At 39.7% G+C, this 25,768-nt stretch overlaps 1 protein-coding gene across 3 annotated transcripts; it reads left to right on the top strand.

The window, feature by feature from the left end:
* Positions 1–25,768, top strand: STT3A (STT3 oligosaccharyltransferase complex catalytic subunit A). 3 transcript variants are annotated; one of them, XM_025465033.3, is made up of 18 exons: positions 1–158; positions 2,443–2,569; positions 3,856–3,916; positions 7,457–7,578; positions 7,965–8,110; positions 9,666–9,756; positions 11,850–11,956; positions 12,830–12,994; positions 14,386–14,566; positions 15,345–15,500; positions 16,814–16,905; positions 17,951–18,106; positions 18,335–18,523; positions 19,330–19,446; positions 19,552–19,654; positions 23,221–23,409; positions 24,233–24,348; positions 25,201–25,768. In XM_025465033.3, the coding sequence occupies exons 2-18, from the start codon at positions 2,482–2,484 to the stop codon at positions 25,237–25,239; spliced, it is 2,118 nt and encodes a 705-aa protein (XP_025320818.1). In that variant the 5' UTR covers positions 1–158; positions 2,443–2,481; the 3' UTR covers positions 25,240–25,768. The 3 variants fall into 3 exon arrangements, with proteins under 3 accessions (XP_025320818.1, XP_025320819.1, XP_025320821.1); XM_025465034.3 differs by having other exon boundaries at positions 79–209; XM_025465036.3 differs by having other exon boundaries at positions 100–240.

The raw sequence follows: 25,768 nt of genomic DNA, 5'->3' as shown, positions 1-25,768 counted from the left end.
AGCCACGCCATCCTATCGCTCTCTCGAAGCGCGGCATCGAGCCTGACTCAGCCAATGGGGAGCGGGCCAGGAGGCGGACCGGGCCGCTGCCGGGGTTGGGTGCGCCGCTGAACGGATGGCAGAGGGAGCCGAGCGGATTCCTGGGGAACGCTGGCCAGGTGAGAAGGCCGGAGGCTGTAACATGAGAGCCAGCTGCAGGTGCAATCCAGGTTGTTGGTGGAGCTGAACGGAGAGCGGGAGGTGGGGCTCTGATGGCGGCGGGTGGGGTGTGCGAAGCGGCAGTCCGGGGCCTCGCAGAGGAGGGGGCGTGGGATGTGGGGTAGGGACATCCTGGAATGCAAGGGTGTGAAGGTCCGGGATGGGGCGTGCGCTTCGCACAGGAGGGCGCGGGAAAGCTCGCGTCCTGGGGCCGGTCCCGGGGGGGGGGGGGGGGGGGGGGGAGGCGCTCGGGATGCGGCGGGCCGGGGGCTGCCCCGCGATGGGCAGCGTCCGAGGGGTTGAGTTGTGGAGGCGGGAGGCGGGCGGTTGGGACCTGCTGGAGTGAGCAGAGAGGGGCGTGGAGGGGGGAAGCGAGGGCGCGAGGAAGGGGTGGGCGGACGGGGCTGGGGAAGCTGCCGGCTTGGAAACCAGGACGAAGGTGGGACTAGGATGGCACGGCTCGCGGACCCCGCTGGGGAGGAGGACAGATGCCCCGTGTGGTCTTCAGAGTGCCTTTGCTTTTATTTGCTTTAGCAGCGTGACAAACAAACAAGACAAAACAAAACAGAGTCCACTACGAAAAAACTCTCTTTAGGTCCTGACTTAAATTTCGAGTTCCTTTCCTCAGTTAGAGGTTCTCCTTACTCTCCTTTCCTTCCGTTGAGTCCTCTAGGTCTGTGGCTGGTATCAGCCCAGCGGTGCAGACATGTTTGTGTTTTCAGGCATTCCAGAAAAACGAGTACAAACCTGAGAGATGTGGCAGGATTATTGACTCCCTGGAGTTAGGTGTTTGTTTTTTACTGCAAGATAAGGGTTTTTTTGTTTGTTTGTTTGTTTGTTTTCTTTGGGGCTGTATATTTAAAAGCACACGTGAAACCGCCCCTCTGAGCCAGTTGATTGTGGAGAAGATGTTGTTGGAGCAGGGAATGCATGATTCTTTCTGCCTTCCACCTAGTCTGGTGTTATTCCTCCCCCCCCCCCTTTCCTCCAGCTAATAGTGAGAAAAAGACCTTTTTCCCCCCCTGAAGTCTTGAACAATGTTGCATCTCCTTATTACTATATTCTTTATCATTTAGCTCTTGATCAGCTTATGGTTTAAGAAGGTAGCACGATGTTATTATTTTTAATATATATTTTTTTATTTATTTGAGAGAGCAAGAGAGAGCATAGCATGAGCAGGGACAGGGTAGAGGGAGAAGCAGGTTCCTGGCTGAGCAGGGAAGCCCAACAGGGGACTTGATCCCTGGACCCTGAGATCATGACCTGAGCTGAAGGCAGATGCTCAACTGACTGAGCCACCCAGGTGCCCCAGGTAGCACTGTCTTAAACAGAAATAGCTAACCTCCTTCCTTTGATGTTTTAATCTAGTTTTTTTTTTCTTCTCTGAGCTTTTCCAGATTCAGTAGGAAAAATTTTCTTTTCCCTCCGATTGTCATCTAGTTCCGTGAGCTGTCTCTGCGATCGGTGGCTTCGATCAGCAGTGTCAGTTACAGACATGTCTTGAGATGGGCAGTTGGAAGTGGCTATAGATAGGAGCAGTAGTTGCAGCGTGATATATGGGATTGGAAGCGCAGTGATGGTGGATGCGTATGTCTCCCTCTTGAGTGCATCACTACCTGCATTAGTCATCAGTCATGCTCTTTAGTTGACCCTGCTACCCCATTGGGATTTGGAACAGAAAGCAGCTTGTAGCTAGGCAGTTGCTGCTGAAATGTAGGACCATAAATTGGGCATATTCAGTCATGACTTTTCTCTGATTTCTACTTTTTCCTCTGTACTCAATATTCATTTCCTGGTTTCTTTTATACATTCCTGCTTTTTCTAGAGTGCTCCCTTTCTCTATTTAATTGTATCTCCATTTCCAGTCTTTCCTATTTTCTTTGCATTTCTTCCCCTAACCCCCCCTTTTTCCTTTCCTGTGTTTGCTCTTTATTCCTGTTGTACCATGCTGTTGCCAGTAGTGATCATGTACTTGTTAGCTGTGAAGGAGCAGGAAGCAGAATTATGGTGATAAGAGTCCAGTCACTCCTTTTGAGTTTTGACACACAGACTTGACTTATCCCTCCTTTCTTGCCAGGCAGTCGTACTTGAGGCAAGGCTTGGGTCTTGGTATTAGCTCTGACCTCTCTGGTGTGTTCGTTAGCTCCTGTCTGCCTGATATTTTTTTGCCACTATAAAATATGAAAGTGAATTAGATAAATTGAAAGTGTTTAATATCTCACAGTGTTGATTTTTCCATTTCAGCTATTTGAGTGTCATCTGCTGCCATCCATTGATGTCAAGATGACTAAGCTGGGATTTTTGCGGTTGTCCTATGAGAAGCAGGACACACTTCTGAAGCTTCTCATTCTGTCGATGGCTGCTGTGTTATGTGAGTGTGCATGTAGACCTCTCTTTGGGGGGAGAAAATCTTCAAAAGAATCAAGAATGGTTTTTTTTTTTTTTTTTTTTTTTTTTTAGAGATTTTATTTTAGAGAGAGTGCGCGTGCGTGGGTGTGCGCACAAGCAGGGGGAGGGAAGCAGAGTCCCCACTGTGCAGAGAGCCCAATGCAGGGCTTGATCCCAGGACTCTGGGATCAGGACCTGAGCCGAAAGCAGACTCTTAACTGAGTAAACCACCCAGACGTCCCAAGAATGGCTTTCTTGAATGCCTTGTTCTTTTCAGTAGATTGTGATGTTATCTTTTTACTGTTATCCATCAGTGTAATTTTATGAAGACAAAATACAAGAAACAAAGATTAGGGTGGTTCAGCAGTTGGGCATCTGCCTTTGGCTCAGGGCGTGATCCCAGGGTCCCAGGATTGAGTCCCACATTGGGCTCCTGCATGGAGCCTGCTTCTCCTTCTGCCTGTGTCTCTGCCTCTCTCTGTCATGAATAAATAAATAAAATCTTAAAAAAAAAAAAAAAGATTATAAAAGTCAGGGCTAGAGGTCATCTGGGAAAGAATGGGAGGCATGCTTTGCTACTTCTATTTTCTCCTAGAACTAAAAGATATACTGGGAACCCTTGGATACTGAATTTTGTAAAAGACAATTGTCTTCAGTCTAGTTGCCTACTTTAGTTATTTCTGAAAATCTCTTCAGAACTTAGTCTATTTTTTTTTTTAGATTTTCTAGTTCTTTATGAGTCATAAGTGTGGTCTTGATTTGCCTTACCTCTTAGTTTGCTCCAAAGTAAAGGTTAGTTGTGGGGAGGGGAGGTCAACATATAAGAAAGATGACCATGTAGGCTGAGTGCAGTATTAATAGGTGAATGCATTGTTACAGGCCTTGATAATAAGTAAAGTGGGTCCTACCTACCTGGAAAATGTAGGTGTCATTCTCAGGGGAAAGTGAAATTCTTAAAAAAAAAAAAAAAAAAAAGTGAAGTACTTTTGTTTTTCCTATGTGGGAGAGATGGATAAATACTTTATTTAGGGGTCTTTTTTTTTTTTTTTTTTTTTTAAGTAAACTCTACCCCAGAGATGGGGCTCAAACTCATGACCCCAAAATCCAGAGTCACATGCTGTATCAACAGAGCCAGCCAGGCACCTGTTTAGGGATCATATTTCCTATGACTTCTGTGTTGGATAATGCTATTACCTCTATAATACTATAATCTACTATTACTTTTCATGGCACAGTACCATTAAAATATTAACTCTCTGGCTTTTGCAGCATTCTCCACTCGTCTTTTTGCCGTCCTGAGATTTGAAAGTGTCATCCATGAGTTTGACCCGTAAGTACTTTTGCTTCGTCTGGTATTTGCTTTGGGGAGCATTCAGGTTCAGTGGGTTTCAGATCTCAGATTCTAATCAGCTTTTGGTGACGGGGATGTGCTTCCTATATATATTTAGGGTGAAAACCCTTCAGGTTTTCCAGTGGAGATAAGTAAGTCTCTGAAACTCATTTTCTGGCCAGGCTAAGGGAAGTCTGGTTACTCAGGTTGGTCAGCAGTTAGTGATTCAGATTGAGGGAAAGGGGCCTGATGTGTGTTTGAGGCTCAAAAGAAAATCACAAGTCATGAACTTGAGATTTATGACTTTTTGTTTAACAATTTAAATGACAGAAATTGGGCCTCTTGGTTAAGTTCTAAGACATTGGGGAAAATGTAGAGTCATGAGTTCAATTAGGGATTTTGTTTATTTAAAAAAAAAATATATATAGAGAGAGAGAGTTCATTTTGTTTCAAGCTCTGTTTTACATTGAACCTAGGTGTGTCTGTCTCTGGACACTGGAGTCACTATATTGTATTGCCTAAAGTTAAGGCCTAATTAAAAATCTGGAAAGCTAGAATCATAGGTTCTTCAAATATCATTAATATTTAAAAAGGACCATATTTCAGTTGCATTGGTTCAGAAGTTGATTTGCAAATTTGTTATTTTTTGTAAGTATTTGAAAGCACTCTGGAGGCATAAAATATTTTCTTTGGGGCTTCTCAAATCAATTTATGTATTTATTTCTCATGAATGAGGAAACCTATCCTTTTGTTTCTTGATCACCAGACTGTTAAGGCTTTTTTTCAGATTCTCTACATGAACAAATATTGAAGCGAGATGGCCAGGGAGAACGGGACTGTCTGCTCTGTAGCCATAGAACTGGAAGGAACTGTAAAGATCTTGTGATTTGATGCTTACTTTTGTGGAGCAAGAAACCGAGGCCTGGGTTCTGACCCCAGTCCAGACCTCTTCCCACTAATTGGTACTTCCTCTGCCTTGCCCTACCTGCGCTTAGGTAAAGGACATGGTTCTCACACATACTGACTGCCTGTTACCCTCATCCCTGTATTTCTCTGACAGTTACCAAAATAACATTCATTAGCAACAAACAGAAGGATAGAGATTTCTGCCATCTGCTACTTCTGCTTACTTCAGCTGCTAAAACTTGACTGACCAAGAAGGAAATAGGGTTAGAAGGATGGGCAGGAAGGGTGGTTAGTCATCATTACCCTTAGTAATTAAAAATTATTTTTATTTAATTTATATTTTTTCCTTTTTTTTCTTATTCTTTTTACTTTTTAAATTATATTTTTATTTGAATGTAGTTGGTACACAGTGTTACATTAGTTTCAGGTGTACATCATAGTGATTGGACAAGTTTATACATTATGCAATGCTCCCTACAAATGTAGCTACCATCTGTCACCACACACTGTTATTACAATGTCATTGACTATATTCCTGAAGCCTGTGTCTCCCATGCCTCATCCATTTAGCCCATGCCCCCATCTCTGCCCCTCTGGTAACCATCCATTTGTTCTCTGTATTTACAGGTCTGATTCTGTTTTTTGTTTATTTTTGTGAAATTGTATGGTATTTGTCTTTCTCTGACTTTCTTTTAGCATGATACTCTTTAGGTCTATCCATGTTGCTGCAAATGGCATGATTTCGTCCTTTTTTTGTGGCTGTGTAACATTCCTGTGTGTGTGTGTGTGTGTGTGTGTATACATACATACCATATCATCCTTACCCATTCATCTATCGATGGAATCTTAGGTTGCTTCTGTATCTTGGCTACTATAAACATTGCTGCAGTAAACATACGGTGTGTATTTTTTCAAATTAGTGTTTTCATTTTCTTTAGGTAAATTCCCAGTAGAGGAATGACTGGATCATATAGTATTTCTATTTTTAATTTTTTGAGGAACCTCTGTACTGTTGTCCACAGTGGCTGTATCAGTTAACATTTCTATTAGCAGTGCATGAGGGTTGCTTTTTCTCCACATCCTCACCAACACTTGCTATTTCTTTTTGATTTTAGCCATTCTGACAGATGTAAGGTGATACCACATTGTGGTTTTGATCTGTGTTTCCTTGGTGATGAGATGTTGATGTTCTTATTTTTATTTTTAATTTTTGAAAAATAATTTATTCATGAGAGACACAGATCGAGAGAGATGCAGAGACATAGGCAGAGGGAGAGGGAGGCTCCATGCGGGGAGCTGACGTGGGACTCTATCCTGGATCCCCAGGATCACGCCCTGGGTCAAAGGCAGGCACTCAACCACTGAGCCACCCAGGCGTCCCTATTTTTAATTTTGTAAGTTATTTTTTCCCCCTTATTTCTTTTAAAATAAGAAACTTAAAATAAATAAAATAAGCTTGAGAAGAGGTTATATACCTTGGACTTAAAGAATTGTGTCTTTTCATGTATAACTCTAAGAATTTTATATCAAATATATTTTTTTAAGATCTTATTTTTAAGTAATTTACACCCAATGTGGGGCTTGAACTTGCAACCCTGAGAGTCACATACTTGACCAACTGAGCCAGACATGCGTCCCTCAAATTTTTTTTTTTTAAGATTTTGTTTATTTATTCATGACAGACACAGAGAGAAAGGCAGAGACATAGGTAGAGAGAGAAGCAGGCTCCATGTGGAAACCCCACATGGGACTTGTTCCTGGATCCCCAGGATCACGCCCTGGGCCAAAGACAGGCGCTCATCCGCTGAGCTACCCAGGTGTCCCCCTCAAATATTTTTGTGTAATTTATATTTTTATTCTACTACATGAGTGGCATTCAGAACTATTTTCTTTAAAGATTTTATTTATTTATGAGAGACAGACAGACAGAGGCAGAGGGAGAAGCAGGCTCCATGCAGGGAGCCTGATGTGGGACTTGATCCTGAGTCTCCAGGATCACGCCCTGGGCTGAAGGCAGGTGCCAAACTGCTGAGCCACCCAGGCTGCACCCAGAACTATTTTAAATAACATGAGTAGGACTTGTAAGTTTAAACACTCATTAAAGACATTTGTGTAACTGAGTGGATTAAAAAAATTGTAAGGTGTGTATGGTGTTATACCAACATCTTTAGAGATGCCCATTTCTTGATGTTATCCATGTATCTTCCTATGTGGTATCAAAATGATCTTTTGAAAAAAAAAAAAATGATCTTTTGTATGTTCCTCTCTCTTGGAAAGGGCCAAATTTATTAATGCCTACATATCAGCTGTTTTGTGTTTTGGTGCTTGAATTCTCTGACTGATGTTAATACCTACTAATTGCCAGGCTAGTGAAGTATCCTGCTTGAGTTAGGCTCTAGTTGCATTTCCTTCTGAGAGAAGTAGTTCTTGAGTTGAGACAAGCATGGAGCTAGAAATGAGGGCACTTACGGTAATGTAAAATGATTTTCATACTTGGCATGTTTTGGTATCAAACTGATTTTTATTAGAGTAATGGTAAGTTCCTTAGTGGTGTAATCTGAGGAGCAAAATTCTCTGCAAATTGGTATTGAGTACAAAGAGGAGTAGACACAGATCCTTTCTTTCTTGCCATAGGTACTTTAATTATCGGACTACTCGGTTCCTGGCTGAAGAGGGATTTTATAAATTCCATAACTGGTTTGATGACCGGGCCTGGTACCCTTTGGGACGAATCATTGGAGGAACAATTTATCCAGGTGAGAGGAACAGGAATTTAAAAAAAAAGTTTTTTTAATAGAAATAAGGTATTTGTATATTATGGAACAGTTTATCTTATTTCTAATATCTTCATTTTGTGGCAATTGTAATTTTATTCTGATTACAGGTTACTAAAATTGGATCTTATGTATATAGGCAAACACGTGTGGGAAATGGGGATGGGTGGATTTTCATAAATTCTGGACTCCTGATTGAATTCTTAGGAGAGAAATTTATAGGTCTACCACAGTTACTGTGTCTGTTTCTGGGAGTTTGTCAAGACCTATGTTATCACTTTATTGATACTTTTGATTTTCTCTCTCTTTCCCTTAAAGCTCTTTGTCTTACTAAGATAACCTACTGGGGTTTCTTCTTCCTGTTACAGGCTTAATGATCACCTCTGCTGCAATCTACCATGTACTTCATTTTTTCCACATCACCATCGACATTCGGAATGTCTGTGTGTTCCTGGCCCCTCTCTTCTCTTCCTTCACCACCATCGTCACGTACCACCTTACCAAAGAGCTCAAGGTGAAGGATTTGGGGTGATAGGCTTGGGAATGAATATTGTTGAACTCCTGTAGTAGATTAAAGGGTGGGGGACTGAGAGCCTCAGAAGGGCAGGGAACCAGAGGCTAAAGAAAGCTTTGGCAAGGCTGAATTACAGGGTTCACTCCAGCCCCTTCCTGGATATATGGTTTCTTGTTATTAGCAACTGTTTTGTCCTTATTAGAGAACATTTGACGGTCAAATATAAATTTCTACATAAGGAAAAAGAAAGACATTTAAAATGCAAAATGTGAGCTTTAGATTTTAAAGTTCTCACAACCTGGGATGCCTGGGTGGCTCAGTGGCTGAGGGTCTGCCTTCAGCTCAGGGCATGATCCTGGGATCCAGGATCAAGTCCCACATTGGGTTCATCTCAGGGAGCCTGCTTCTCCCTCTGCCTGTGTCTCTGCCTCTCTCTCTGTCTCTCATAAATAAAGAAATAAAGTCTTTAAAAAAAAAAAAAGTTCTCACAATCTAAGGGAGAGGAAAAATAACTACAAAAAGTGTTCCAAAATGGTTAATTTTTCCTATTGGAAATGCACAGCAATTATTTGTTGATTTTTTTTTTTAACATTATTTAAAATTATTAAACCACTTTTGTAGTAGGCACCATTATACTGCCTCTCTTTTTTTTTTTTTTTAATTTTTATTTATTTATGATAGTCACACACAGAGAGAGAGAGGCAGAGACATAGGCAGAGGGAGAAGCAGGCTCCATGCACCGGGAGCCCGACGTGGGATTCGATCCCGGGTCTCCAGGATCGCGCCGTGGGCCAAAGGCAGGCGCCAAACCGCTGCGCCACCCAGGGATCCCCTGCCTCTCTTTTTCCAGGTTTCTGCACTGCTGATCCAGGGTACTTGGATACTATTCTTAGTTTGTGGCTATGGTGTCAGGGAGATCCCATAGAGGTGATTAACTAGTAGGAGGTCTTGGGAAAGTTGAGTGTAGTTTGGAAACCTTTTCATCCTTCCCTTTGTTGCCCTCATTCCAAATTTGACTCTTACCAACAGACAAGTCCTTACTCTTTTGGAGTATGGCTTATATTTGTTGTTCCTCTCTTCTGAGCTCACAGTTTGCCTTGTGATGTTCCAACTTTATTATTCAAGCTCCTGGGATCTTTACTCCAGATAGATGGTCACCTTTTAGCTTTTTAGCTTAAATAATTGTCTATTCTTGCATACCTTTTAGAGGTGTGACTCTTTGACAGCATGCAGATATTGTTAGGGATAGGGACTCATAAGCCCGGGAATACTGCAGCCAAACAGCCCATTCTGAGGCAATGTCTGATGTCTGACAGCTTGCATGATTTGTCTGTCCTTAGCCTATGTGTATTCAGTTTCAGTCTTGGTATCATCATGGGGAATTAGTTGTGATGTTTTTAGTTTTCTTGTGCTGCAAACATTTCTAGCATCACTTCTATCTTGGAAAGTGTTGGACAGTTCTCTGGGCCCATTATAAGCATAATGTACTAGTGGATCCTCTCTTTCTCTCATGAGTAGATGTTGTTAACTTCCTGTTACCTCTCTTTTCTTTCAGGATGCAGGGGCTGGACTTCTTGCTGCTGCCATGATTGCTGTAGTTCCTGGGTATATCTCTCGATCTGTGGCTGGTTCCTATGATAATGAAGGTAAGACTTAAAATGCTGAAGATAATCTGTTCATCTCATTATTCAGTAGATCTTCAGGAAGTGCAGTAGAACTGAATTCATCATATCTGATGTTTAGCAGTAGCAAAAATGGTATTTGGGTTAGAAGATTAGAAATGTGCCAGAAGGGACCTCAGACAAATTTATATCTTTCTCTGTCATCTCCTCCAGAAAGGTAGCTGGTAATTTTCATTATATAAGGCTTTTGGCTCTTCTCTGGGCATAAAAGTAGATAGTTTAGTGTTGAGTGTTACTATTATGTTAACATCGTGATCATTTGCTTTGTTTTCCTAGATAAGAGAAATGGATATATTTTTTAAAGGTTTTATTTATCGATATATTTACTTTTTACTTTTTTATTTTTTCTTTTAAAGATTTCATTATATGAGTGAGTGAGAGTGAGCACAAGTGGTGAGGAAGGGCAGAGGGAGGGGAAAAAGCAGATTGCCTGCTGAGCAAGGAGCCTGACACAGGGCTTGATCCCAGGACTCCAGAACCCTGGGATCATGACTTGAGCTGAAGGCAGATGATTAACTGACTGAACCACCCAGGTGCTCCTTCGAGATTTATTTTTAAGTAATCTGTACAGCAAGGTGGGGTTCAACCCCACAACTCCCAAGATCAAGAGTTGGATGTCTATTGAATGAACCAGCCACATGCTTTGAGAAATGAATATTTTAAAATCTTAAAATTTTAAATTAAATTTTTTTTTTTTTTTTAGAGAGAGAGCAGGAGTGAGAGAGAGAGAGAGAGACTACAAGTCTGTCTTGGAGGGGAGGGGCAAAGGGAGAGGGAGAAGCAGACTCCCTGATGTGTAGGGAGCCTGGATCAGGGTTTGATCCTAGGACTCTGAGATCATGACCTGAGCGGAAGGCAGACATTTAACTGACTGAGCCACCCAGGCACCCTGAGAAATGGATTTTCTTAAATCCCTAATGACTTTTATTGACTTGTTTCAGTATGGCCTGTATTTATTGAATGTTATTGGGAAAATATAATGTTAGGTATTATAGGTAATCAGTAAGACTATTTTGGCTCATAATTAAGGAATTACAATGATAATGAATAAAATTATGTTGGTTCATAATCTATTATGGAAGGTAATTATAGACCTATAATAATGCACAAGAGGTAGGTAGTATACATGTTATTAGAAAGGTATGTACCAAGTACTTTGGGAATATAGTGAAAGGAGAGATAATTCAGATTTGGAGATGAGGGAAGACTTTTTGGAAGTAGCTGAGAGTGAACCAAGTCCTGGGGTTAAGACTTCAATAGATAAATATTAAGGAAAGGGCTAATGAAGACATAAGAGGTAGAGACAGGATGGTGCATGTTAGTATGGAGTATCTTTAGGACCACACTAACAGGGAATTTAGTGCCTGAAAGGAATAGTAATAATAACAACCAACGTTTACTGAGTACTTGCTCTATACTAGGTGCTATTCTAAGTCCTTTACATGCAATAATTAAATTTGTCTTCACAATACTTTTATGTAATAGATACTATTATGGCTTCTTTTTAATAGGAAACAAATGATAAGAGGTAAAATAATTACACTGTTATTGAGTAAGTAGGTTTGAGATAAGAATCATAACAATATCTTTTTTTATTTTTATTTTTTTTACGATTTTATTTATTGGGATGCTGGGTTAGTTCAGTGGTTAAGCAGCTGCCTTTGACTCACGTCATGATCCTGAGGTCCTGGAATCAAGTTCCATATCAGGCTCAATGCAGGGAGTCTGCTTATCCCTTTGCCTGTGTCTCTGCCTCTCTCTGTGTCTCTTATGAATAAATAAATAAAATCTTTAAAAAAAATCTTTTTTTAAAAAAGATTTTATTTATTTATGAGAGACAACATGAGCTGGGGGGAGGGGCAGAGGGAGAGGGACAAGCAGACTCCCCATGGAGCAGGAAACCCAACACAGGGATCAATCCCAGGACCCTGAGATCATGATCTAAGCTGAAGGCAGATGCTTAACTGACTGAGCTCCCCAGGCACCCCCAGAACAGTATTCTTAAGTATTGTACCAGGATGGCCTTTTACTAAATTTTTGTTCTGTTCTTTCTGCAGGGATTGCCATCTTTTGCATGCTACTCACCTACTACATGTGGATCAAAGCAGTAAAGACTGGTTCCATCTATTGGGCAGCGAAGTGTGCCCTTGCTTATTTCTACATGGTAACTTTTCCCTCCTTTCTTCCATGAGTGTTTCTATTGAGATCAACTGATATAAACTGGAACTAGCTCTTGGGCTTTGAGACCATAGATTGGAGGCTAGAAGTCTTTATTGTTTATTATGTCCTTACAAAGCCCCATCCAAGACAGGTGTGTGGATATCTATTGTGTAATAGCAAGATAGAGATAATGTTTTTAATTTTTAAAGTTCTCCAGATAGTATATGTCCTATGGATATTGGTTGGCCAACTCTCTTTTCTAATATGTTCCTTTTAAATTTTTCCTTTTCTAATATATTTTTTTCCTGTTCAATCTTATGTATTTACTTAGACTTCTTCCCTTAATTGCTTCCGCTTGCTATGTATCCTTAAATCCTCCATATAGTGTTAGAATAGATTGCATCTAGATTAACTGAGTGTTGAGTTACAAAAGTCTTCTTTTGTGATCATGATGGCATAGGGAATATGGGGTTGAATTACAGTAATAGGTGTGAATTTGATTTTCTTAATGAAAGAAATCATTTATTTATTTATTTATTTATTAAAATATTTATTTATTTATTCATGAGAGACACAGAGAGAAAGAGTCAGACACATAGGCAGAGAGAGAAGTAGGCCCCACACAGGAAGCCCAATGTGGGACTCGATCCCAGGACTCCAGGAAAACGCCCTGGGCTGATGGCAGGTGCTCAAGTGCTGAGCCACCCAGACATCCCAGAAGTCAGTTATTTAAACTCTCTAAGCCACTTGGCATAAATAAAGTTTATAGTTACTGTAAAGAGATGTTCTTTGCAAGGTCACAGGTAATATCCTAAATATAGTGGTAGCCTGAGCAGGAGTGCTCAGAGGAACTCTTCTTTTTTTTATCCTGTCATAGGTCTCTTCATGGGGAGGTTATGTGTTCTTGATCAACTTAATCCCTCTCCATGTACTGGTGCTGATGCTCACAGGACGTTTCTCCCACCGGATCTACGTGGCCTACTGTACTGTTTACTGCCTGGGCACCATTCTTTCCATGCAGATCTCCTTTGTGGGTTTTCAGGTGAGTCCTAGATTGAATAGAGTTTTTAGCTTCTTTTACTTTCTCTAAACCGCTCCAAGTAGCTTGATTTGTCTTGGATTCTGATGAAGAGAGTAAGACTTATTCACAGTCTAACCTTGGACTGTTGTGTTAACTGAAGCAACAGAATCATTGGTCACTGAAGTCTGCTTCCAGAGCATGTTAATATTTGTTCCATAATGTTTGAATTTAAGGACTGTTAATCTGGCTTAGATTTGTTGGAGGAGAGCTATTTTGAGCTGAGTTGGTATAAATGCAAAGTTATTTCCAGTCCTTTTTAATGCTGATGAGTCCCATGTATTAGTAATGACCCCTGAACTTCTTGATGGGACCTGTGTGAAAGTCCTTTAGGACGCAAGGCACAAACATTTTAACCACATTACTTATAGGGTTAAGAGACAACTATGAAACCGGAGAATGATGTGGTGTGTTTAATTTCTCGTGTGAAATTCTGATGAAAATAGAACCCTTATTCAGAAATCAGCAGTATTTTCCTTACTGATCACCTACTGTATGCAATTTGCTAATCAGTGGGAAATGTAAAAATTAAAAATATGATCCTGGTCTTTAAGGAAGTTGCAGTTTTGTGGGGAAAGAAGTATATGCAGTTGTCTATATTTATAATATAGCAGCTCTGGAAATGTGATTGCTAGACCAGCAGCAATGCGAACTTGTTAGAAATGCAGATTATGGGGGCAGCTGGCTGACTTTGGCAGTAGAACGTGCTGCTTGATCTTGGTATTGTGAGTTTGAGCCCCATACTGGGGGTAGAAGTTACAAAAAATAATAATATAAGTATTCTGAAGAAGCATATAAATTCCAAATTTTTTATTAAAAAAATGCAAATTCTGGGTTCTTCTCAGAGACCTGCTGAATCAAACTTTAGGGGAGGATTCTGCATTCTGTGTCTTAACACCCTCTCTTCTTTGCCCTCCCCATGGTTATGATGCTCACTAGTTTGAGAACCACTGGTCTAAGCAAAGAATTTATAAGTAATGGAAGAGATCTAAGGTGCGTGGAACATAGAAAGGAGTAAGTTTAGCAGATTAGGAGGAAATGTGTGGCCTTGAGTGATGAGAATTTCTGTGAATGCAGATTTTGGGAAAATGAGAAAATTGCCATCTAGGCTAAAGAAAGCCTGAGCAAAGGCCAGAGGTATGATTATGATAGAGTATGGTATGCTTTGGAGGACTCCAAATACTCTTTGGAAAATGCAGCAGGTGAATTAGACTCTCCCTTCAATTGGCCCTAATTCCTCGGAGGCCTCAGAACTCATTTGACCCTTTGTTTGGTCAGAACTAGGTCAGGAGAATTCAGGTCTAGGCTGGATCCATTGTTTTCCAGCATTGTCATATATATGCTTTTATCTACAGCCCGTCCTCTCATCAGAGCACATGGCAGCCTTTGGGGTCTTTGGTCTCTGCCAGATTCATGCCTTTGTGGATTATCTGCGCAGCAAGTTGAATCCACAGCAGTTTGAAGTTCTTTTCCGAAGTGTCATCTCCCTGGTAGGCTTTGTCCTTCTCACCGTGGGAGCTCTCCTCATGCTGACAGGTATGCAGGCTCACATTTTTTGTAAATGGATATGGAACATATAATAAACTTCAAAAATATGGGTTATTTCTTGACCACAGAAAGATTTGTTCTTTCCCTCCTAAGAGTAAAAAGTCCTGCCTCTTCACATTTAGTCCACTTGTCAGCCCAGTATTTGGATTCTGTGTAGTTAAGAATATCTCATTAGAGTAGCTCTTAATGTCAGAAATATCACACTTGGTGAAAGGACTATATCTCACCTTGCTAATTTTCCTCCTCTTTTTTTCTTTTTCTTTTTCTTTTCTACTGGTAGGGTGGGAGAGATCAATCAACACTGCTGGCCATACTGTGCAAACATGGCCTCGTCTAATGCCATTTGCACTAAACCATGGCTGTTTAGCTTGCTTCATTTTCCTTACTTCTCACAGGCTGATTTGATTCTGCCCAAGTCTCTGTGTGTTGTCTACTTAGGAGCAGCACTGGAGGCTGTAGTTGACTTAGTTTATAGAGTTGGCCATGGTTTGGCTGAATTTGACCTAAAATCTTTCCAGAAAGCACTTTTGCCTCTTATCTCTGAGTTTATATACAGCCTGACTTTATTCTGCTGGCTATGCTGACAAAAATACTCTGAAGTTTGAAAGAAAGGATGGAGTAAAATTCTCAAAGTATTGATGGCATTTTAATAAAAAATACTTCTCTGTTTCAGAGACTCTTATTGAAATGGAAAATTGTGATTAGGATCAGAGGTTATTTTGTTTCAAGAGTGATTGTGAAATATTTGTTGCTTCTTTGCTGCCAGGAAAAATATCTCCCTGGACGGGTCGTTTCTACTCACTGCTGGATCCTTCTTATGCTAAGAACAACATCCCCATCATTGCTTCTGTGTCTGAGCACCAGCCCACGACCTGGTCCTCCTACTATTTTGACCTACAGCTTCTGGTCTTCATGTTTCCAGGTCTGTCTGCCTTGTGTTCTGAAGTGGCTTTTTTAAAGAATCACTGTTTGATTTGAAATAAGTAAATTACCTTCATTCTTGTGTTTTGTTGTTGTTTCTGTTTTTGCCTGTTTACCCTGTGCAGTACAAAGGATGGCTAAGCATTTTTCTAATATTTGAAGCAGAGTAGAAGTCAGAAGTTGAACAGTTGGAGATGCTGGCAAGTTCAGAGCCTCATCGTTTTCTGTTCATTTCTATTATAAGTTAAAATTCAACTTGAATTTGCATTCAGGTTTTTGTTTTTATTTTTGGGTATTTTCAGTATACTTCTCCCATCTCCTATCCATGAGTCTGCCCCATTTATTTTATTGACAGTACTGAATTTTGAGAATAGGCATGGCTGATTGTAACAACACAGCTACCTATCTTCTAACCAGTCCGTATGTTTTTGGATTTGCTGGTGGTGGGGTGCTGCCTTTTCTTTTCTTTTATTTTTTTAAATAAAATAATTTTTTTTTTTTTTTTTTTTTTACGAAGTTGATTATTGTAAAAAATGTAGACAAGTTAAAAAAAAAAGTAAAACTTTCAGGAGCTCACCACACATCTGTTGCTACTGTTTACATTTTGATGTGTATTCATCCAGTTATTTATTCATTTACTTCAGTTTTTTTTAATTAAAAAATTTTTTTTTTTTTTTTTAGTAATCTCTACACCTAACAGGGGGCTTGAACTCATGACCCCGAGATAAAGTATCACCTGCTTTTCTGACTGAGCCAGCCAGGCCCCCCTCATCCAGTTATTTATTGAATAAAAATGAGGGGATCCATGGGTGGCGCAGCGGTTTGGCGCCTGCCTTTGGCCCAGGGCGCGATCCTGGAGACCCGGGATCGAGTCCCACGTTGGGCTCCCGGTGCATGGAGCCTGCTTCTCCCTCTGCCTGTGTCTCTGCCTCTCTCTCTCTCTCTCTCTCTCTGTGACTATCATAAAAAAAAAAAAATTGAATAAAAATGAGATGATACAATTTTTCCCCAGTTTTTTTCATTTTATAAAGAATCATATTTTCTCTTATTTAGTATTATTGTAAAGATATGACAAATATGTTATTTGTTTTTTTAAGTACAGAGATGTGTAAAGAAGGTAAATGATCCATAATATCTTGCAGCAATATTTTAATTGATGTATTCTATTCTGTAAATATACCATCTCTTTTATGTTGGATATTTAGATGGTTTTTTAACTTTTTGCTATTTTAAAGTGTTCTGTATAAACGTCTTTGCATGTATCTATGATTATTTATTTTAATTGCTTACTTGTTTTTATTTTTACTTTTGTAGTTGGTCTGTATTACTGCTTTAGCAACCTGTCTGATGCCCGGATTTTCATCATCATGTATGGTGTAACCAGCATGTACTTTTCAGCTGTCATGGTGAGGAATGCTACAGTTCTGCCCCTGACTCTGAGGGGCATGGCAAGATTCAGGATGTACTGATGATTGTGCACATGCTTCCTTTGGAGCATTTGGGGGGCTGAGTTATAAAGCTGCTTACTATTACTGATCCTTCCCAGGGATATATGATGCACTCATATAGTCTGGTTGTGGGGCCCAGTTTTCTTGGATTCATACTCTTGTGTCAGGGAGAGGCACTATATATCTGTTGGAGAAAGCAACCGTGGACATGTTTTTTCCCCTCTCTTTCTGATTGTCTTAAGAAAGGAGGTGACATTTTTTCCCTAAGGTCCAGGGAGGATTGCCAAGTGTTAGATTGTTGAAAGCAGAGGGAATTTATATATTGTAGTAAGACTACATTTCTCATGCTTTTTAAAAAATTTTAAACTATAGTTACATGTATTCTTTAACATATCATTATTTAGGAACACATATACATAGGTACATATGTAACTGAAAAGCAATTCAAGAAATATATACTTCTGTAGATACAGCAAATATTTTCTCATATTTTGATTTTTCTTTTTAAGATTTTATTTATTCATGAGAGGCAGAGAAGCAGGCTCCATGTGGGAGCCTGACGTGGGACTCGATCCCGGGTCTCCAGGATCACGCCCTGGGCTGAAGGTAGCACTAAACTGCTGAGCCACCCAGGCTGCCCTATTTTGATCTTTTTTATAGAGAACTCTGTTTGTTGAAAACCACTGAACTGGGCCCCTGGGTGGCTTAGTCAGTTAAGCGTCTGCCTTTGCCTCTGATCGTGATCTCCGGGTCCTAGGACCGAGCCCTGAATTGGGCTTCCTGCCCAGTGGGGAGTCTGCTTCTCCCTCTTGCTCTGTGCATTCTCTCTCTCAAATAAAATAAAATAAAGTAAAGTAAAGTAAAATAAATAAAATAATAAAAATAAAATAAATAAATAAAATAATAAACCACTGAACTGATATCATGCTATACTAATATATTGAAATCTGTAATTTGTAAAATGCTGATTGGACTGTTTTTGCTTGCTTTCTGTCTCTTTCAGGTGCGTCTAATGCTAGTGTTGGCACCTGTTATGTGCATTCTTTCTGGCATTGGAGTTTCCCAGGTGCTGTCCACTTACATGAAGAATTTGGACATAAGTCGTCCAGACAAAAAGAGCAAGAAGCAACAGGATTCTACATACCCAATTAAGAATGAAGTGAGAATTAACTAAGAACAGGCTTGGGAAACTCTGTGTGTGTGTGTTTGTGTGTGTGTGTGTGTACCTATTTCTTGAGTGAGGGAGTAGAGTGTTATCATAGTGGCCAGAGTGAACTCATACAGCCCCTGACTCATTTTGATTCGTCTTATGAATATTGTATGGTAAGAAGCAGTTCTGAATTGTGTTAGTTTAATTTGTTTTATGACATAGTTTTTCCTTTTTTAGGTGGCAAGTGGAATGATACTGGTCATGGCTTTCTTTCTCATCACCTACACCTTTCATTCAACTTGGGTGACCAGCGAGGCCTACTCTTCTCCCTCCATTGTGCTGTCTGCCCGTGGTGGGGATGGCAGTAGGATCATTTTTGATGACTTCCGAGAAGCATACTATTGGCTTCGTCACAATACTCCAGAGGTTAAGATTTGAGAGGAGTGGGACTGAGGGGTAGGGGGAAGTGGGAGACATTTGCTGTGATAATCATATAGCTTTTAGATGGGTGGAAAGCCTGGAGAAATTGGAACTATAGAACCCTGGTATTGAATAAGCCCTAAAAGTCAGCCTCCATTCATTTCAGGATTTCTTCTGTATTTTTACTAGTAATCATCTATACTCTGACAGCATGGTGTTTTTATCAGGAGGTGGACCATCCCAATTATAAAAGAAATCAGAAAATAGAAATAAGAAAAAAAGATAGAAATTTTCCATAAAGTGATCACCTGATGATAAGTACTTGTAACATTTGGTTTATACCTTTTGAGAATCTGAAGTAATTTTCTTGGCAGTAACTATTGGGAATAGCATTTCTGAGTTAGACTCTTAAGGAGTCAAAGCTGTATGAATTTCTCAATTCTTGTCCATCATATTCCGTGGTTTGTATTCCCTCTCATCTTTATATTAACAGCTTTTTGTGACTTTAATTAAAGATTTAATATAATTATCTGATGACATGAGATTATTTTTTGGAACTATTACACAGCCCCCTATACCTACCATTCTATTATTCTTGCTTATAAAAGGTGATCTGAATTAAAAGTGTTGTGAATGTTAGATACTGTATAATTTGCAGTGAGATTTCATGATTATATTATAAATGTAGGACCAAGTACAAGGTTTATTTTCTCGGTTAGGCCTTACTTAACTATAGATGCCTTTCCAGTTCTTCTCTCGTATTTGACTTTTGGAGGCAGCGAGCTCATTTTCATTTTCCATTCATCTTTCAGGATGCAAAGGTCATGTCATGGTGGGATTATGGTTACCAGATTACAGCTATGGCGAATCGGACAATTTTAGTGGACAATAACACATGGAATAATACCCATATTTCTCGAGTAGGACAGGTAAAGTGAAGGGATTATTTGGCACACAGGGACTAGTGGGAAATATTTCTGAGGTATCATATGATCTGGAATTTTGCTCTGAGAAACATGCATTTATTTTTCTAGGCGATGGCATCCACAGAAGAAAAAGCCTATGAGATCATGAGGGAGCTTGATGTTAGCTATGTGCTGGTCATTTTTGGAGGCCTTACTGGGTATTCCTCTGATGGTATGTACTTGATTCTATTTTTAATTATAGGTCATAGAGTCTAAGGAAACAAGATGAATCTCCTACTCTTCAGTTTTTTTTTTTTTTTTTTACTAATACCGATGTATTTTCTTGGTTGGAGAAGTTCCTAAGTATTTGGAACTTTAGGGTTTTAATGTTTTGTTTTTGTTTTTTTTTTTTTGGCAACAAGTAAGAGGTAAAAGTAAATAATTCTCATGAGTGTGGCCTGCTAGAATGGTCTAAAGACCTAAGAGTTCCATAATCGATAAACAACATAAAGCTTAGCTGAGGGATCCCTGGGGGGCTCAGTGGTTTGGCGCCTGCCTTTGGCCCAGGGCGTGATCCTGAAGTCCCGTGATCGAGTCCTGCATCGGGCTCCCTGCATGGAGCCTGCTTCTCCCTCTGCCTGTGTCTCTGCCTCTCTCTGTCTTTCTGTCATGAATGAATAAATAAAATCTTTAAAAAGAAAAAAAAAAAAGCTTAGCTGAACTTATTGTGTTCATTTCACAGTGTGTATAAACCAAACAAACAGAAAGTAATAGCAAAGTAAAACACAATGGGACAAAAAGAACATAGCATCTCAATATGAACTTAAGAATTAGTATTTTTAGTGGTTTTCAGCCATAGATTCATATGCCAGTTTAAAATGTTTCATACTTGTGTGTGTCTGGCATATGTTACCATGTTCCCTGTGATTAATAGGAAAACCATATTTTTAGAAGAATTGTCAAATGTGGTTCTCTGCCTTAAAAAAACTGTAAAAATAATTAAAGCAATACCTTTTTATACTTGAAAATATTAAATACTTTTGCAGGTTTACAATAAAACCTGGTATGTAGTACCTAGTCCCTAAACCTAAACTCCCTATGACATCAGTTTCCAGATGCAATTATTTCTTCAGTTGTTTATTCTAGTACTTATGTTTATATTTCTAAAAATATGTATGTTCTTCTGTTCATTGATCATTTTAGATATGCTGTATCAACTTATAATTATAGAGAAGGAATTTCGTTCTTTTTATCACTCCCCAATTCTTCCTTTTCCTCTTGATTCTTCTTAGTAGAGTCAGTTTTTAGTTTTTGGTTAACTCCAAATAAGGTATTTTGAAGATCGTGACTATCTAAACATTCCTTCCTGGGTCAACCAGTATACATTCTAACCAGGTTACATTCTTACCTAGAATGACTTCTGTTTTCCTGCAGTTAAATAACTACCTCATCTTTCTCTCTTAATTTTCTTTGAATATAGACTACTTCTTAGAGATGTTTAAATTTTATTTTATTTATTTATTTTTTAAAGATTTTATTTATTTATTCATGAGAGACACAGAGAGAGGCAGAGACACAGGCAGAGGGAGAAGCGGGCTCCATACAGGGAGCCCGATGTGGGTGGGACTCGATCCTGGGTCTCCAGGATCATGCCCTGGGCTGAAGGTGGGCACCAAATCGCTGAGCCACCTAGGCGCCCCAGAGATGTTTAAATTTTAGATTATCGGTCTGTGTATATAGTATAGGTAAAGTGCCAAGTGTAAAGTTAGAAGACTGGTTTCCATGCGTTTCTGGTACAGGCAGGAAGAACGATGATACCATGGACATGTGTCCAAGGATCTGAACTTTTACAATCGCAACAGCACTGTTTATGTATAATTATTTGTAGGTTTTCTAATAGTCACAACATATCCAAATACTACAGAAAAGTGCTTGTGTATGTTTATGTGTATATGTATTTATATATATATGAATGTACACATTATATGTGGTAAAAAGAGATAATTTCTTGAAATCCTAGCATTAAGCACTGTTAGGTAAACCACTTTCAGCCAGTCAACCTTTTATTGCCTATAAAGGTTTACAGAAGTATGCTTAATGATGGTGTAAGAATGAATGTCATTTGGAACATATTGTAATTTTTGTGTGGGAAATTAGCATATGAAACACTTGACAAAGTAACTTAACATAAAAGAAAGTGCTGAGATGAAGAGGTTTCAAATTATACAATATTTATTTATTTATTTATTTATTTATTTATTTATTTATTTATTTCAAAGATTTTATTTATTTATTCATGAGAGACAGAGAGAGATGGAGGGAGGGAGGGAGAGAGAGAGAGAGAGAAAGAGAGGCAGAGACACAGGCAGAGGGAGAAGCAGGCTCCATGCAGGGAGCCTGATGTGGGACTCGATCCCGGGTCCCCAGGATCAGGCCCTGGACTGAAGGCGGCACTAAACCGCTGAGCCTCTGGGGTGCCCAAATTATACAATTTTTAAAAGTGACCTTTGCATTAAAGTTTGACATTTTAAAAAACGCAGCTACTATAAGTATATAGCATGGTCTCTTTTCACAAGGGGAACCATATCCATGTAACTAGCACCCAGATCATGAAACAGAACATTACTAGTGTCCTAGAATTTCTCTTCATACCCCTCACAGTATCTACCCCCCAAACCGCCATCTTCTAAGGGTGACTACTATCTTGGCTTCTAAGGCCATCAGTTTGCTTTTTAAACAGACTTGTTAAAGCATAATTAACATATTGTACACTTCAGATATTTAAAATCTGTAATTTGGCAAGTTTTGACATAAATGTATTTTTGCCTGTTTTTGAACTGTATAAATGGAGTAGTATAGTATGTACCCTTCATTTCTGGCTTTTTTGGTCAGGAGTATGTATTTGCAAGATTCATTCATGTTGCAGGTCATAATAATTTCTTATTTCTCTCTTTTTTTTTAATTTCTTAATTTTCAATCCTGTGTAGTATTCAATTGTGTGAATATAGCATAATATATGCATTTTAGCGTTGATGAGTATTAAGTGTTGATGAGTTCAGTTTGGCACTGTCATGAATGATGCTCTTATGAACATTATCCTGCTTGTCTTCTGTTGAACATTTTTTTTTTTTTTAAAGATTTTCTTTATTTATTCATGACAGACACAGAGAGAGAGAGAGGCAGAGACACAGGCAGAGGGAGAAGTAGGCTCCATGCAGGGAGCCCGATGTGGGACCCGATCCTGGGTCTCCAGGATCACACCCCGGGCTGAAGGCAGCACTAAACCACTGGGCCACTGGGGATGCCCTCTTCTGTTGAACATTATATAATGCTACTAAAGAATGGAATTCCTAGTTTATTTTATTTTAAAGATTTTACTTATTTATTCATGACAGACAGAGAGAGAGAGAGAGAGGCAGAGACACAGGCAGGGGGAGAAGCAGGCTCCATGCAGGGAGCCTGATAAGGGACTTGATCACAGGTCTCCAGGATCAGACCCTGGGCCAAAGGCAGCATCCCAGGCTGCCCCGAATTTCAGAATTTTGAGGGAAAAGTTTTGCCCCCACATTGTGTTTCCTGTTTTAAAAATATTTCCCCATTGGAAAAATATTTTGAGGGATTTTCTTAGAAATGGCTGCTTTTTCAAATGTCACCCCAGTATGTTGTACACCTTAAACTAATACTGTATGTCAACTGTACTTAAATTAAAAATAAAAGTAAATAAATAGTAGCTTTCATTTGGTAATTCAGCTTTAGCAACCTTTGTGACACAGCAGTTCTCTTTCTACTTTTTTCTAGACATCAACAAGTTTCTGTGGATGGTCCGGATTGGAGGGAGCACAGACACAGGCAAACATATTAAGGAACACGATTATTATACTCCAACTGGGGAATTCCGTGTAGACCGTGAGGGTTCTCCAGTGCTGCTCAACTGCCTTATGTACAAGATGTGTTACTACCGCTTTGGACAGGTCTACACAGAAGCCAGTGAGTGATTCGTAATAACGTTAGTAATAGCAGTAAGAACAGTGATGGCCGACACGTATAGTTTTTTTCACATATTTGCTCTAAGTGCTTTACATCTATTAATTCCTTCGATTCTCACAACAACCCAAAACAGAGATACTAATATTATTTCTATTTTATGTATGAAGAATTTGAGGTACAAATAAGATACTTACCTGTCCAGAGTTACCTAACTAGTGGCAGAGTTAAGTTAAACTAAGGTAGTCTAGCTCTAGATTCTGTGCTTTTTACTCATTACATTCTATTGCCTCTCAGTAAAAGGTATTGCAATGGAGAGAGGAACGAAGGGGGGAGGGGATACAGTGACATAAGGGACTTTGCTTTAAACAAATGCATGGAGACTAACCTGATTTAGGTTAGGTCTTTCCTTCTGACTTTAATTTCTTTTTCTGCACTAGGGACAATTCCTGAAGCGGATGCAGGCCTTTCACTTCTGATGGGTTCTTCTTTAATCCATGGAAGGGTTACTAGTGTAACACAGAGGCCTCTGGGTAGCAATCCTCAGGATTGGAGGGACTGGGAAATCAGACCCCTGTCTCTTAGAAGAGTTAGCCTCCATGGACTTTGCCAAGCATTAACTTGGAGAGGATTTGAGTCAGGGTTACACTTGATTTGTTCTAACTACCTAATGTCTTTTTCTGAAGGGGCCTACTCTCTAAACAAATATCAGGCTGAGGAATAATATTCCAATTAGTACATGATTTGCCAAATTGATTTACTCTTTCCTTAGGAAATCAGCACTGTAGAAAGAAGTGTTTCTCCTTTTTTTTTTGTCCCTTTCTAGAGCGTCCGCCTGGCTTTGACCGTGTCCGGAATGCTGAGATTGGGAATAAAGACTTTGAACTTGATGTCCTGGAGGAAGCATATACCACAGAACACTGGCTAGTCAGGATATATAAGGTGAGCAGACGCTACACTGAGAAAGCAACTCTCATGTTTGTGGATTGGTTCTAGTGCTTAAAAATAGGCCGTATTAAAAAAAAAATAGGCCGTATATTTCTAATATGGGACATTTCTAATGTCAGAAAAGTACTTAAAACTCAGAATGTTACTATTTTTATTTTAGATTGTTGTTCAAGAGTAGTCACCCTCGTCTGCTCTCATTTTGGCTGTGGTTACAGTGATATTTTTCCAGTTGGGGCTGTACTTGAACTGTGTTTTTGTGATTGTCAGGCCTGGAGGGGAAAAAAAAGGAAGTGTGTGTGTGTGGGTTAGGTGGGGGTGTGTGTGTGTGCATGTACTCTACATTTGCATCTCTCCCACTGAGGAATTTATGGCATAGAATCACACAGAAGTGCATTATATCTCTTACATAAGATTGAGAACCCTTGATATATTTGGCAGGTAGCATTTATACTGCTTCTCAGAAATACTGCAGAAGGCTAAGCAGAGAGGATCCCTGGATGGCTTAGTGGTTTAGTGTCTGCCTTTGGCCCGGGGCATGATCCTGGAATCCTGGGAGGGAGTCCCACATCAAGCTCCCTGCGTGGAGCCTGCTTCTCCCTCTGCCTCTCTGTTTCTCTCTGTGTCTCTCATGAATAAATAAATAAAAAAATCTTAAAAAAACAAAACAAAAGGAAGCAGAGAGTAGCTAGTCTCAAACCAGTGCTCTTTTAGTCATTGAATAAATTCAATGATCTGGTTTTGAAGCCCTTGCCAAAACCACACCAAGCAGCAGAACCCAGCCCAGTAGAGAAGCTCTCCCAAGTTGACCTGATTGTAAATATTAAAATGACATTCTTTATGTTGCAGGTAAAGGACCTGGATAATCGAGGCTTATCACGGACATAAATGTTACATCCAGCTCTGATATGCTTCGCACTGAGTGCGTCACATTTAGGACGCTGAAGACGTTTTTTAAATATGCAGTTTATGAGAACAGAGCACGATGGGATTAGAATTTCTGGAAGTTTTGCCTGGGCAGATGGGCTGGGCCAAATGGAATGATTTTTATAATTCTGAGCAGGTTACCAAATGAAATGTCATGGCTTTACTTTGGTCAATTAAAGGGGGGACCTTTTTTTTTAAATGTGCCTTATTTGTTTTGACTTATGACTGATTTGAGAAAGGCAAAAATTTGTGCTGGGCTGATAGAAGGAAAGAAAGCAAACCTCATCCATGCTTTTAGCTCCCTAAATGAGCCATGTGGGGGCATTCTGTCTCTCTCAAATCAGGAACACTATCAAGGACTAGCTCAGATCTCACATGTACATGTACAAACAATTTTGTCATTTCAAAAATTGCAGCACTTAGCACAATGCCTTGCATATATTGGGTGCTCAGTAAGCTTTTATTAAATGAATAAATGTTTGTGGAACCA

Source organism: Canis lupus, chromosome 5 (genome assembly GCF_003254725.2).
Source record: "Canis lupus dingo isolate Sandy chromosome 5, ASM325472v2, whole genome shotgun sequence".
Lineage (NCBI taxonomy): Eukaryota > Metazoa > Chordata > Mammalia > Carnivora > Canidae > Canis > Canis lupus.
The sequence above is the reverse complement of the archived record's forward strand: the minus strand, read 5'-3'. Positions and strand labels throughout refer to the sequence as shown.

Bases quoted from the DNA above. Each gene is read 5' to 3' on its own strand.
- STT3A (XM_025465033.3), top strand. From the start codon at position 2,482: ATGACTAAGCTGGGATTTTTGCGGTTGTCCTATGAGAAGCAGGACACA. The intron at 12,995-14,385 runs GTGAGTCCTAGA...TTTTATCTACAG, and splicing joins TCTCCTTTGTGGGTTTTCAG to CCCGTCCTCTCATCAGAGCA. The intron at 16,906-17,950 runs GTGAGGAATGCT...TGTCTCTTTCAG, and splicing joins TGTACTTTTCAGCTGTCATG to GTGCGTCTAATGCTAGTGTT.